The following is a 14,639-nucleotide window of genomic DNA, read 5'->3' as shown; positions in this document are numbered from 1 at the left end:
GCATGGACTGATCATAAAGATGTGTGTACAGGCGTACCCGTTTCAGGCAAAATCTCTTCAAAGTGATTCATATTTAACTCAAATGAAACATGGCACCACTCTTTTGCCACACAAACTAGCGAACACGTCGAGTATAAACCAGGCTTTGGGGGTTGTGATCGGTGGGGGTAGTGGGGTTGAGCAGACCAAGTTCTCGATTGACCGTCAGGCCACTGGGGTCTGGTGCTTCCTATGGCCAGTTTGCCCCTGGATGCAACATTATTATTGGGCCGAGATAGAGGAGAGCACATTTGAATATTTGGGAACGGAGTTAAAAAATATTGCATGTAAAGCTGTCTAAATTAAATGCTTAGCAATGTCATTACTGATTAAAAATAAAGTTTACAGTGATACATTTTCAAAATGTCTTCATGAAAATGGATCTTTACTTAAAGTCCTCGTGAACCTGAAGCTGCAACCTTTTTTTTCTCATATTGACACAGTTTCTACAGAAACTAACTATTAAATGAGAAAACAGTGGGTGTGGCTTCTTTTTTCAACTGTGAGCTGATTGGATGTAGTAAAGTGGGCATTTCATTCAGAAAGATCTGGAAAAGGGTTTGGGGAGAGTTATTACAACCTAACAGACTCCTCCTGGTCACTGTTTCAGTTTGTTGTCAAAACTGACAGCTGGAGGGGCGTGGTTAAGACCTTGGGTCCGTTCTTTGTACGTGTATTACTCAATTAGCTGTGTATGTATATATATATATAATATATATATATATATATAATATATAATATAATATATAATATATATATATATATATATAATTTAAAAATATATATTAATAAAGCGTATGCAGTCTGTATCCGAAATAAAAGTGCAAAGACTGCCACCTGGTGGTTCAAAGAGAATTTATTGATATGAACTTTTTAGATACAAACGCGTGCAATCGTTTTAGTACAATTTCTGTTTGATAATAGACATGCACAATATGCAACTTTTAAAGTAATAATACATTTATGTAGTCATGAACATGTTTTGACAGTTAATATGACAGTGATTTATTTCTTCATAAAAGTTGCAGACACCATTACCAATATTAAAATGCTTTTGTGATGCAAAATTAATTTAAACATCCAGTTATTCTTTACACCGATTAAGAAACCGGCTACTATAATACTATTATGACTACTATAATTAAGAAAACCCGCTCTAACTTTAAAACCAAATAAATTTCTAAATACTCTTGACAAATGAAAGTGTAACGCCTGCAGCCCACAACAAAGGTATAAAGTTATTACGTATCATATTTAACAAATCGTTTTCTACAAATTTTATGTTATTTTACTCGCATGGATAATTGAATAGTAATCAGATGATGTCATAACGCTGCTGTGCCGTCAGCCAATCGTTGCATTGCTTATCCTGATTTCGATGATTGATTAGATCTGTCCTTCACAACACACACAGCGTTTTCAAAATCAGTTCATCCAGACATTTCCAGACACTCTGATTCACGAACTTGTTTGAAGAACCAAATTAGCCAGAGATCAGTTATCAAGATTAAAAGATCCTGGATCTGCCAAATCATCTTCATTTAAGCAAGGTACAAAGAATGAACCCCTGATCTAAGAACTGAACTGAAAACAAAGAGGAAGTGCATTTTGAGATTTTAATTAAAGATTACAAAAACATTTTTTTCTTAATGACATGCAATGATGAATTGTTCACCATAAAACTAACAATGTAAGCTAACAAAATTAATATGGTTAGTTTTGATTTCATTTGTACTTTTATATTAATGTCTTTTTGATATTGCCGAAATATGCCAGTGCAGCATATAAGGCTGGTTTTGTCACATTTTTGTAGTATGCATATTTGTTGTTGCACTTTCTTTCATAACACAAGCAACCGAAAAGCTCTGATGTAGGAAGTGAAAGAGACTGTAGAAGTTAAGCTAACACCATGAGGCCAGCAGGCCATATTGTTTTGAAGAGCTGCCTGAAAGTAGATGAAGATGGCGAAAGAAGAAACATCGCAACATTTCAACAAACGGTCTGTCAGTTTCAAGAAGATCCTCGTGTTTTTCATTTGGCTCACAACAGGCAAGTGTTCTCAGTTTGTTTATTATTTGCTAATCACAGATTATTCATATGTTTGGATGACAAGTTCAGCTGTTTGACAAGCTATATTCAATCTAAATCTATTTTAAGTAACAATCTGATCACTATTTAATTAGGAATGTTTATTTTGCCACTGGATTATTTCAGATGAACACAGTGTGGGTTAAAAGCAATTTAATTTAGATACAAATTGGAAAGAAAATAGTGGCTTATCACTAGGTGTCAAATATAGCATATTGCCATTTTAATATACTTTAAACTTAACAGCCTGATTTATCGCGTCAAATGTTATAAAAAGCAATATTTAAAAAGATTAAATAATATATAAGTGTAGCATTTGTGTGTGTTACGATATCCTCATAAAGGTTGATGATTTCTTCATTCAGGCTCTAAGTACAAAACCGCATCAGCAAGCAGAGCATTAACAGTTCAGACTGGAGGATCTATTGTTATTCCCTGTTATTATGACAGAAAATACACAGAATACAAGAAATACTGGTGCTTTAATGCCAAGAGATATTTCAGTTCCTGCTCTATTCTGGCATATGCTAATGAAACCAAAGGAAAAGCGTCAGTGATTGATCATCCAGATCAGAGTTTCTTTACTGTGACTATGAGGAACCTGCAGGAAAAAGACACTAGAGCTTACTGGTGTGCTGTAGAGATTGGAGGATTCTTTCAACCGGATGAGAACGAGCAGTTTTATCTCACAGTTCAATCAGGTATGAGACCAGATTCACATTTAAATAGAAAATTATTTTCATTCCAGAAGAATCACAGTATCTGATGTCTGCTGTCTGTGTGTTTCAGCTCCTGATGTGTCTGTGTTGAGCAGCAGTGTATCTGGACATGAAGGTGGTAATGTCAGTGTTCAGTGTTTCTACAGTTCTGGATATCAGAATGAACTCAAACAGTGGTGCAGATATAAAGATCAGATCTGTTACGCAATGGAGAGATCTGACACATCCCAGAATTCATCAGTGCAGATCAGTGATGGTGAAAGCTTCTTCTCTGTGCTGATGACTGGACTGAGACTCTCTGATTCTGGATGGTATTCCTGTTGTGTAGGAGAAAAAGAGGCTTTAGTTCAGCTCACAGTCACTGGAGGTAAACCTCACTCACTAATCGCATCTACGCTGGTTTTCCTGTCTGAGAAAGTAAAACTGTTCTGCACTTTATTGTACAGCCTCTTCAGAAAATCAAGTCCTTGATTTCACGCTCTCTGAAGCAAAAACAGGTATGAGAGATTTTTACTGGAAGGTATATCAAAATCATAGTCCTTTTGATTAATTATTTTATTTTAATTTTTTTACAGCAGAAGTCACCTCAGAAAGTCACCTCAGAAAAAATGGGTTTGTAGCGAAATTAAATATTAATTATTATTTTTTATTACTTTATCTTTATTAAACATTTATATTTAGATGCATTTACACAATGTTGCTAAAACTTTTGGGACACTCGTCCAATTTATTGAATTCCAGTGTTCTGATCACTTTCATTGGCACAGGTCAATTAAATCGAGCACCTGGGCATACTGACTGCTGTTACAAACATTTGTCGCTCTCGTAGGTTCAGTGAATTTGCATGTGGTACTGTGATGGGTTGCCTCCTGTGCATTTACTCCATTAATGAAATTTTATCACTTCTAAATATAATAATATATATTATTATAACAAAGTGTAAGCTATTTGGGACAAAAAGCAATTCTTCCCTAAAGTGGTACTGAGTAAAATCACAGAGCAGGGGTCAGAGTATGCTGATGTAAACCTGTCGGTCCTACACCACCCAACCCATTCCGAGCTGGGATCAAACTGGCGATTCTTTGCATGGGAGTCGGTTGCTCTAACAAAGAGGCTAAAGACCATGGTCTCTAACGTCTGTCGCTAGAGCACATTTAAAGGTCAGGGGAGTGAGGCTTACTTGCACAGCATTTCACTAGCTGGTCCCTGCTACACTGAGACGCAGAAGTCAACTTTCTGCAGTCAACATCTCCAAACTTTGTAGCCTTCAGATTTGCTTAAGAACAGTGATTGCAGAGCTTCAGGAATGGGTTTCCATGGCCAAGCAGCTGCAGCCAATTTTTATATCACCAAGTGCAATGCAAAGCATGGCTTAGTGGTGTAAAAAACACAAACACTGTCTCTAGAATAGTGGGATTTGGTTCTCTAGAGTGATGAATCATTTATTTGGCGATCTGATATGAATCTGGATTTGGCAGTCGATAGGAGAAAAGTATTTACTAGCTGCATTGTGCCAAGTGTACAGTGAAGTTGAGGGTAGATTATGGTGTTGACTTGTTTTTCAGTGTTTGGATTTGGACCCTGAGGCCCCGTTTACATGAACACGTTTTAGTTTTATAACACATAAGTTTTGCTACAGTTACACCATCCGTCCAAATTACGGCAGAGTTTTTGATCACCAAGAGCTTTTTGGAAACGCTGAAGAGGCCATTTTTTATTCTAAAACGCTGCTGCTCCGTGTCAGTGTGGAGACGAAAGACATCTGAAAACGGAGGCTCTCATTGCGGCTTTTTCCTCAATATTAAGTAGCCTACACACAGTTCAGTCTTGCATCCTCTCCTTGTAAGTTCAGACTTTGCAAGTTTGATATGGAAATGATATGGATGATCTGCCTATTTTCATTTTGATATCAAGAGCTTAATAGACACCAAAGATGTTGAGGCGTCGTGTAGCTGCATATTTTTATGAGCGTCATCTTCACTGTATGCATTATAACAAAACAGCCTATAACATCACTGCTGTAGGATTGGGTTTTAAACCACAGCGGTTCGAACTGTAGTTCTGCCGAATGACTAAAAAATGATCAGTATTGATGGTAAAAACTACATTCTAGTCAAACCATTCTTCTGCAATCTTATACCAAAAAAACGGAAATAAGGGCATTATTAATAGCTATAAATGTGGGAGAGCGTTGATATTATGTGATTGTATTGTATTGCAATATGGAACAGTTAAGTGTTGATGTTAAATCAAAAGTAATTCACAAATACTTGACAATGAAATGATTTAATGACAATAATTCTGTATGGTTACAACTGAATTAGTTACAAAATAACTGTATAAAATGATAAAATATGGAATGATAAAGCATATGATATAAATTGTACCCAGCTTAAATGTATAATTAAAGTTACCAGAGGTAGAAGGAGAGACACAGGGGGAGGGAGAGAGAGACAAAGAGAGCAGGCCCAGAAGTTAGCCTGATTGCAGTAGAGTCAGAGAAGATAGACTCCAGAGAAGGAGAGGAGCAGAGGGGGAAAGCAGACCAGGAAAGACAGGCCAGGAAAAGAGACAGAGCATAGTTTTACACCTATTTTGTATCTTTCTTGACCATGTGACTAAAGCCCAAATGCTGAGACATTCAAACTGACCAATCAACATGTGACCACATCGTAAAACCCCAAAGTCCACACACCAGGCCCTGATCTTATCAGTATCTGCCTTTGGAGTCAGTACGGACCATCTTGTCAAAAATACATGTTTTGTCATGTAAACAAATGCATATAATAATTTAGCCTCTTACACTGCCTCCTTTTATTTTCATTGAAAATATGAAATACCCTGTCTCTTTTGCTGAATATCAGTTTTAATAATCAATAATGGCCATTATAAAAATATAACATACAATAAGTTTATACATTATAGGAAATAAATGCAAGCAATCAGTCAAATGTGCAGAATCAGTGTACTCGGTAACATTAATTAATAATTTAACTTATCTTTTTGCTCAGCCAAAACATGTTACCTGAGAACAAGTAATAGATTCAAAAGACCAAAATCGGGGAATATGTCGTTAGATAGAGAAAACAAGATGAATTAAATATCACGTTTAACAAATATAGTGAGATTAGATCCAGCGGTAGATCCTTAATGAACAGTCTGACGTTCTCTGCTCTCATCTGGGAAGATGCATTCAAAGCACTCGCTGACTGCCTGGAGCTCAGATGCGTGCATTTGCTGCAGTGCGTGCCAGAGTGTGCGTGTCAGAGTGTGCGTGTGGTCACGTGATGTGCATTTTCAGCGGTTTAGTGTGGACGGAGAGCTGTTCAGAAATGCTAGGTGAAATGCCAATGTGGTCGCGGATAGTTGTCATTCTAAAATGCAGTTTTGAAACTAAAACGTATTAGTAAACAGGGCTTTAGTAACCGTAAAAGGAGTGCTTTAAGCATACCAAAACATTTTGGACAATTTTACACTTCCAGCTGTGTATGAACAGCTTGTAGATGACACTCCCTGTTCCCACATGCCTACATACCATTGGTCAAAGCAAGGTCCATTAAGACATTGATGAAGAGTTTGGTGTGGAGTATTGGACTGGCCTGCACAGAGTCTTGACATCAACCTGAAGAAACACCTTTGGGATGAATAAGAGCAGAGACTTTAAGACAGATAAACTTGTCTGACATAATACATTTCTATAAACACGCTTGTAAAACGGTTTTATTGCCAAGTGTGCTTGCACACACAAGGAATTTGTTTTGGCTACAGAAGCTTCCAGTGTACATAGTGACAACATGAAAATAAATATAAAGAAAGACAATAAACATCAAACAGAAATGCAGTTAGTGAAAAAGTGCTGGATGTTGAGTTGTATGTACAGATTTGTTGTAAATATACAGGCTATAAGGTGTACAAGTGCGTATGATAAAGTTTTGCGCATGTTTATTGCACAGTTGGGGAATATTTAACTGTTCATGAGGTAGATGACCTGAGGAAAGAAACTATTCCTGTGTCTGGCTGTTTTTGTGCTTGGTGCTCTGTAGCACCGACCAGACTGTCACAGTTCAAGCAAGAAGTGTGCTGGGTGTGAGGTGTCCAGAGTGATTTTGCGAGCCCTTTTACTCACTATGGAAGAGTACAATTCTTGAAGTGTAGGAAGGGTAGTGCCAGTGATTCATTCAGCAGTCCAGACTATTCGCTGTAGTTTGCGGAGGTCGATTTTGGCAGCTGAGCTAAGCTGAACCAGACGGTGATTGAAGTAGCTTTCAGTAGCTTTTGAACACCTTTCTGGTAGAATTGATGCTGTTATAGCTGCAATGGGTCACCCAACTCCATAATAAACTCTCCTAATTAAGATTGGGTTGTCATTAAAGATGTCCAAAAACTATTGGTAATATAGTGTATATTGTATTGTATATTTGTTGTTTAATTTGTTGTTTTATATATAAATGTTATACCTGTTTAACTAACTATTGATTCTCACAGGCATTATGGGTATCTGGAGGTGTGGGTTCCAGCATTTCTGCTGCTGCTGCTGCTGATTGCACTCGTCATGTCAACAGTTATATGGAGAATGAAGCACGGTCAGTATTAAAGGGCACCTAGGTTAGCCCTTTCTTCAGATTAAATATAAGTGTTTTGCATCTCCAGAATGTTTCTGTAAAGTTTCAGCTCAAAACACCCATCAGATTTTTCATTATACCTTTTGCAAGATTCTATTTTATACATTTTTGAACTAGGGGGGCTCTTTTGTCGTACTGCGCCTTTAAGGCTAGTCCTCCCCGCCCACTGTTTCTACGTGCCTTTCTGCGTGCCTTAATCTCCTCCCTCGGCTGCGTCACACAACAAACAAGCATAAAGGAAGCAGATCTCACGTAACGTTTGTGAGAAATACTACAGTAAGAACTTTACCAATTAGTATTTGTTGTGCAGTTGCATTGATGAGTCACACACAATGTCGTTACAAAGTGCACACACGCTCGCACACAGACAGACAGAGCGCGGGTTTAGCTTTCCACTCTTTTTGCATGTAAATGTGACAGGATACAGGTTAATCTCCACTGCTGTATGGATATCTGTTATGTTAATGTAGAAAATAAACCTGATTTAACGTCCACAATCCGGGATTGAAGCGTCTTCTTTTATAATTGTCCTGACATGCGGGTGTGCTGATGTAGTAAAGCTAAAGTAAATGGCTGTAATTCATTACACACTTGCACTGTTTTAAAACATGTTAAACATGTGAAACTTACTCTCGATTACGTTTGATGATGATTGATGATCCTAGCTAACTAAACAGACCTTTTATTCTCGGTTGCTTTGCGCACGTCTGGTCTTGTTGATATGATTATACACGTCACGTGACTACCGGACATGTTAATACACGCAGCTGTCAATCAATTCGGTGGACGGGGGGACCGCACTCCTACGTCAAGTTGCGGTCTGTCTGAAAACCGCTTCAATTGGTCCACCGTTTTTATGTTGTTAAATAAAAAAAAGGACTGGGTGTGTTTATATCACCCCAATATGACAGTTTACACACTATATCTACACATATGTCTTTCCAAACAGCTTGAAAAGTAGATTTTTCATCATAGGTGCCCTTTAATGACTTTATATCATTTTACAGAAGGCATGAAAATAGCCTGATGGTGGCCTAGCTTAAAAAAAAGACATATTTATGTATATGTGTATATACAGTGTGGCAGAATTTATCAGTCATTGCATTTAGAAGTTGATATCTAACTGTCTAAAAGAAGAACTGATAAGATCATTTGTTTTTTCACTAGCAGACCGAAATGTCACACTCAGTGTAGGTGCAAACCGAGACGAAGCCTGTGAGACAGTAAGTCTGAACTGAAATATTGTTAATTAAAGCTGAGAGACTGAGAGAAGTGTTAAGATGTGTTTTATTTATAGGAAAATGTTAATCAGTGTTCAGAAACTGCAGAGAATGATTTGACCTACAGCTCTGTCACAGTTCTGCCTAAAACTGAAGCGGTGAGTGAAATCAGCAGAATATCTCATTTTACAGCATGATCAGAAACAAGAGCGTCATTGTTTGTGTATGTATATATGTGTATATATGTATATATGTATGTATGTATATATATATATATATATATATATATATATATATATATATATATATATATATATATATATATATATATATATATATATATATATATATATATATATATATATATATATATATATATATATATATAATATTCCTTTTCTTTCTCTCCAGAGAAATGATGTGACCTACAGCTCTGTCACAGTTAAGCCCAAAAAGAAAGTAAGTGAAAAACATGCTTAAAAGAGAATATCTCATTTGTTCTACATGCAGAAACATTAATGTCATAGTTTGTGGTGTTCTTAATATATTTTTCTTTCTCTCCAGTTCAGTCCAGTAGAAGAGGATCAGGTGATCTACAGCTCTGTGCACAAATAGATGAGACGTTACAGGTTTGCTGAAGTCAATAATCACAGGATGATTTACACAAACACTGAACACAGAACTTGATATCATCTCATTCTTTTATTTCTTCATCACAGGTGCTTTTTCTGCACTGAATACCTTAGGGAAAAAGTTGGACAGCACTGAAGTTGAACAAATATAATAGTTTTGATTGCCACAAACAATCTTGAATGAAATTCAAATCAACAAATTAAGTTCATAATTCTTTTTCTATATTTTGCATTATAGTGTCCTTAGAAGTGTACAAAGGAAGCAGTTTACTCTGTAACTAAACTTCCATTTTAACATTTGACTGGAAAAAAGTGTGTGAATTGTTGACTGCAAAATGCATAAAGCAGTTGTAATGTGCTTGCATTGATGTGTAACAATACATTTTGAAAACCTCTTGCAAAAATATATTGTATTTTTGGGTCTTAAATGTTTGCAAATGTTTGATTCATTCATTTTCCTTCAGCTTAGTCCCTTATTTATCAGAGGTCCCCACAGCGGAATGAACCACCAACTATTCTGGCATATGTTTTATGCAGCGGATGCCTCTCCAGCCACAACCCAGAACTGGAAAACACACATAATCTCTCACATTCACACACACACTCATACACTGTGTCCAATTTTGTTTACTCAATGTAGCGTATGTGTTTAGACTGTGGGGAAAACTGGAGCACCCGGAGGAAACCCACGCCAACACGAGGAGAACATGCAAACTTCACACAGAAATGTCAACTGGCCCCGAGACTCAAACCTGTGACTTTCTTACTGAGGCAACAGTGCTAACCCCTGAGCCACCGTGCTGCCCTAGAAATGTTTTTATCCTAATAACAATAAAACTAGTCCCTTAACATTTTAATACAAAATGTATCATTTTGTGACCAAACCATAAGAATTACATTTTTTTGTTATGCAAAAAGTCAGTGAATTGCAAATGGTACTGAAACACGCATTTAAATCAGTGTTCTATTTAAATCAATGAAATGGTCGAATCATTTACCAATTCATAAAGTCATCAGTGATAGGTTTAGGTGTGAGGTTAGCTTTGAATTACAGAAATGAAGTTCCAGTATCCACAAAGTATGTTGACCCAGGACACAAAGGCCCAATCCCAATTCTATTTTTGTACCATGGCCACATTTATCTACGTAAACACACAAAAAACAACAACATTAACATCATACCAGACACTGTAAAATGGTCATTCCCAAGCCATACCTTTCAACACTCCTGTTTTTCCTGGGAGTCTCCCGTATTACAGAATCCATCTCCCACCACCCTCCTGTTTTGTTATTTCTTCCAGAAATGTCCCGTAATGTCAATCACGGGAGTTTTTAAATTTTTTTAAAGCATGACGGTAAAACAAGAACACGGTTATGACTATATTAAAACATGTGCTTGTTTGTTTTAAAAATTCATAATAATGATAAAAAATATTAATTTGTGTATCTCCTTACTACCAGGTGCAGCTATGCTGCTGTTGTGGCTGGTGTATTCTGGGAAATTTTCTTACCCCTAGGTTTCGAGTGTGGTCCTGAAAAATCTCAGTGTGAAGAGGTATCTACCCCTTCCCCTTGGCACTACACCTTCAAGCTAAAGAGAATTGGGACACTCCCTACCCCTTCATGTGAATGCGCAAAACGAGGGGTAAGGGGAAGGGCTTAAGGGTGGAATTGGAATTGGGCCATTGACTCTAAAGGCAGCATTTGTGCACAATAGCACCTCATAAACCTGATTTCAGACCAACTGTGACTGCAATGAAATTTAATCGTGTATAAAAAAAATAGAGAGCTTTGGTGATAGCTAAGGGGATATGTGCTTACTACAATACTAACGTATCGCTAGAAATGCTAAAAGTATAACTCATTGTGATCTCTGCTCAGAGTTTCTGATTTTTCTAATCTCCATAGACAAGAAAAAAATAAAGTCATGACTGCAGGTTGAAGGAAAGTAGTAGAGTAAAAGTACTGGTACTGAACTAAAAATGCACTCAGGGAAAAGTAAAAGTACACATTTATAAAACTAAGTAAATTACAATTTCTGAGAAAAACTTCTTAATTACAGTAGTTTGAGTATTTGTAATTAGTTACTTTACATCACTGAATTTTAGTATTTATAATTTAAGTGCTTATAATATATACTTATAATATAATACTTATAATATAACTTATAAAAAGTACTTATAATACTTCTATTTTTTTTTTTTTTATATATTTATTATCTGTTTTTTTGTCCTGTCTCTGTAATCCTGTTGCACTGTAGAAGCTCTGTCACGAAAACAAATTCCTCGTATGTGTGAACATACCTGGCAATAAAGCTCTTTCTGATTCTGATTCTGATCATAACTTTGACTTTTTATTCAGTTTGTGGTTTAATTTTATCTGTAACACTGTAAGCTATGACATCGACTTGCCTTTTACTACAAAGATGCCATTTTCGCGTGTAAGTAACATGGTAAAGCGATGTAAACAATAGGTCTCTGGCAGAAACTGTGGCATAAATTAATAACAATCCATAATTCAACACTGTTGTGTCAGTGAACTAAATGCTCTTGATGGGATGCTTTTCTGTAGACTCTTACCTTTCAAAATAAACAGTGATGAATGCCACACATTTAGCAAATACATTCTTTATAAGCTTCCCATTGGAAAACATCTAGCTGCAATGGCTGCTTAAGGGTTGTAGCTTTGAACTGATGTATAGTTTGTGTTCTTTTTGGTGTAATCTATTCATAAACATTGACATGTGGAAAAACAGCACCCCAGTGCGTCCGCGTACTGGATGTGGGTATTCTGATGTTGTTACATGCATTCAGCATTCAACACTTATTTTATTTATCTTCTATCTAACCGCAGATGTGATCATGGAAATATCTGAGGGAAAGTAGCTTATCAGTATTAATCTAGATTTTCTGTAGTAAACTTGATGGCAAATGCTTGTTTATTTGCCAAATGTGTAGGTTTTCAACACGTACAAATGTTTTATTACTTGTTCCTTTGTTCTCTTTAAGAAGAATCTTTATAGGCCTATTTGACATCTTTTTAATCCATTTTTTATTTATTCTATCTTTCAGATGGGGTGTAAAGGAGCGTTTCTGTGCCACAGAATTAGAGATCACAGACTGATCCTCACACTGACCTGAAGGACTTCTTTATTAGTTAAGTAATGTTGTAATGCATCTGCTACTATTCTCAAGGTAAAGCTTAACAGACTCTTATTTTGTAGCCAGACGTGATTCTATCTGATAATGACACGCACAGGAAGTGAAAGTCTGGCTGGATGAACCACAGATTAGCTTGTTTTTAAGTACTGTTTAGCCCAGAACTGTGGTTATGATAATCAAAATTTCACATTCTGTCTGTTTTTGTGGATCCTGGGTTAAATAAATCGCATTGAGGACTCCCTGAAGCATAGCTAATGTCTGCTAATGCTAATTTTATAAGAGTTCTTTGTGTAATTTAGCCTTGTAGGTTTCTAGACTCCAACTAAACTGTAGTGTGTAAAATTGACATTGTTCACTTTATTGTACAACATGAAAGTATATGCCTAAATGTAAATAGCCCTGTAGGTAAATATGCTAGCTAACTAGATACACAGATGCTACGTACAGCTAAAAAACTGCAAGCAAATTCCATCTGAAGTCCTAAACATTTAAATGGCAGCACTTGTACATGAAAATACCAGACAATCCATTGGTATTTATTTACAATCTATTTTACATTAGTGGCTAATTTATGTGTAAATGTGTCAAATGTCATTTGTGTGTTTTGGTTTGATCTGCTCAAACTTCACTAGCGGTAATGTTTAGTAGTGGGGTTGTGGCAGACCATCTTTTAACAATTGAGTTCCTGTGTAAAATAGTTCTGTTTCCCTCTGAGGTTGAGCTGTGAGTTGGGTTTATTGAGGTTTTACTCTGAACTGATAAAGTATATTTATTTCATGCAGGTATTGCTGTATTATGCCATACATATCCCCAGCTAATAGGAAACATCTACCCTACAGTATGTAACATTTGTCAAGATTTGTCAGATTGTTTTTTAATAACTTTTTTGTATTTGAAATATTATTTTTTATTATTATTAAAAATAAAATATCCACTGAAATGTCCACCAACATCACAACTTTCTGATCAACATGAAAATTATTATAACGTTTAAATATATATATACATTACAAATCACTGTTTACACAACATCTGTAGAAAGTAAATGTGTCTGCTAGGTCCTGGGTGACTGATTTTATTTTTGGCACATATTTTGTTTGCTTAATTCTCCTAATAAATCTTAATTTGCTTACTTAAATATTAACATTTGTATTTGTTCCTTTTACTCTGTCTTTAAAGGGTTATTAGTTCTGTTTGGTTAAGAATTTATTCATGTGTGTATCTCTCGAGTCTCTTTTTGAGTCTTAAATGTGGATAATAATTTCCTGTCAGAAACCAGTGTATACAAAAATCCATCAACTGCATTTGCTAACTTTCTTATAGATCATAAATAGTGTGACAGAATAAGCTATAAGCTATTAGAAATGTATACTCTGATATGATGTCACATTAGAATAGCACGTCAGGACACAAAAAATTGAGCTGAAAAACTGGACTGTCTTCCTCTATAGTGTATAGTAGTTTTTTATTTTATTTTTTACATATAGTATTGCATTAATTTGCATAGATGTTTTATAGCAGGAGTCACCAATCTCGGTCCTGGAGGGCCGATGTTCTGCAGGGTTTAGCTCCAATTGCCTCAACACACCTGCCTGGGTGTTTCGAGTATACCTAGTAAGAGCTTGATTAGCTGGTTTAGATGTGTTTGATTAGGGTTGGAGATAAAATCTGCAGGACACCGGCCCTTCAAGAACAAGTTTGGTGACCACTGTTTTAAAGTTTATAAAATGAACACAGAGTTTTGGTGCGGAGTCAAGTAAATCATTAGATTTGCTTGTGGGCGATTTTAAAAATGGATCTCTTATAAGAACTATTATTAATAACTTTAATTGGAAAAATTTCCAAATAGAAAAAAGTTGGTTTGTTGGTTTTATATGCTATATACTTTTTTTTTTTAAATGGCACATTGCCCATATATGTCTCTCTGTCTGTCCATCCATCCATCCATCCATCCATCCATATGCTCCTAACTTTAAAAATGTAGGCACACCAGCCAAAATTTTGTTGCACCCACTAATTATCGCACTGTTACCACAAGTTTTATAAACATATTTATTGCATTTGAAATCAACACTAATCAAAACAATAAAAAAATATATATGCATGCAAATATGTCTCAATGAAATCCCCTTATCACAAGATAATACATTTTTATTAC

The 14,639-nt window shown here is 36.0% G+C and overlaps 1 protein-coding gene across 1 annotated transcript; it reads left to right on the top strand.

Moving 5' to 3' along the window:
• The first annotated feature begins 2,000 nt into the window (after nucleotides 1-2,000).
• Nucleotides 2,001-9,874, top strand: LOC130238735 (CMRF35-like molecule 1). Its single transcript, XM_056469837.1, has 11 exons — nucleotides 2,001-2,088; nucleotides 2,493-2,828; nucleotides 2,917-3,213; nucleotides 3,293-3,343; nucleotides 3,422-3,458; nucleotides 7,332-7,429; nucleotides 8,636-8,691; nucleotides 8,766-8,846; nucleotides 9,100-9,147; nucleotides 9,253-9,317; nucleotides 9,408-9,874. Exons 1-10 carry the CDS (start codon nucleotides 2,001-2,003, stop codon nucleotides 9,301-9,303), a joined length of 1,143 nt encoding a protein of 380 aa, XP_056325812.1. The 3' UTR covers nucleotides 9,304-9,317; nucleotides 9,408-9,874.
• The last annotated feature ends 4,765 nt before the right edge of the window (nucleotides 9,875-14,639 follow it).

Source organism: Danio aesculapii, chromosome 2, assembly GCF_903798145.1.
Source record: "Danio aesculapii chromosome 2, fDanAes4.1, whole genome shotgun sequence".
Taxonomy (NCBI): domain Eukaryota; kingdom Metazoa; phylum Chordata; class Actinopteri; order Cypriniformes; family Danionidae; genus Danio; species Danio aesculapii.
This window is presented reverse-complemented; position numbering and strand designations above follow the sequence as displayed.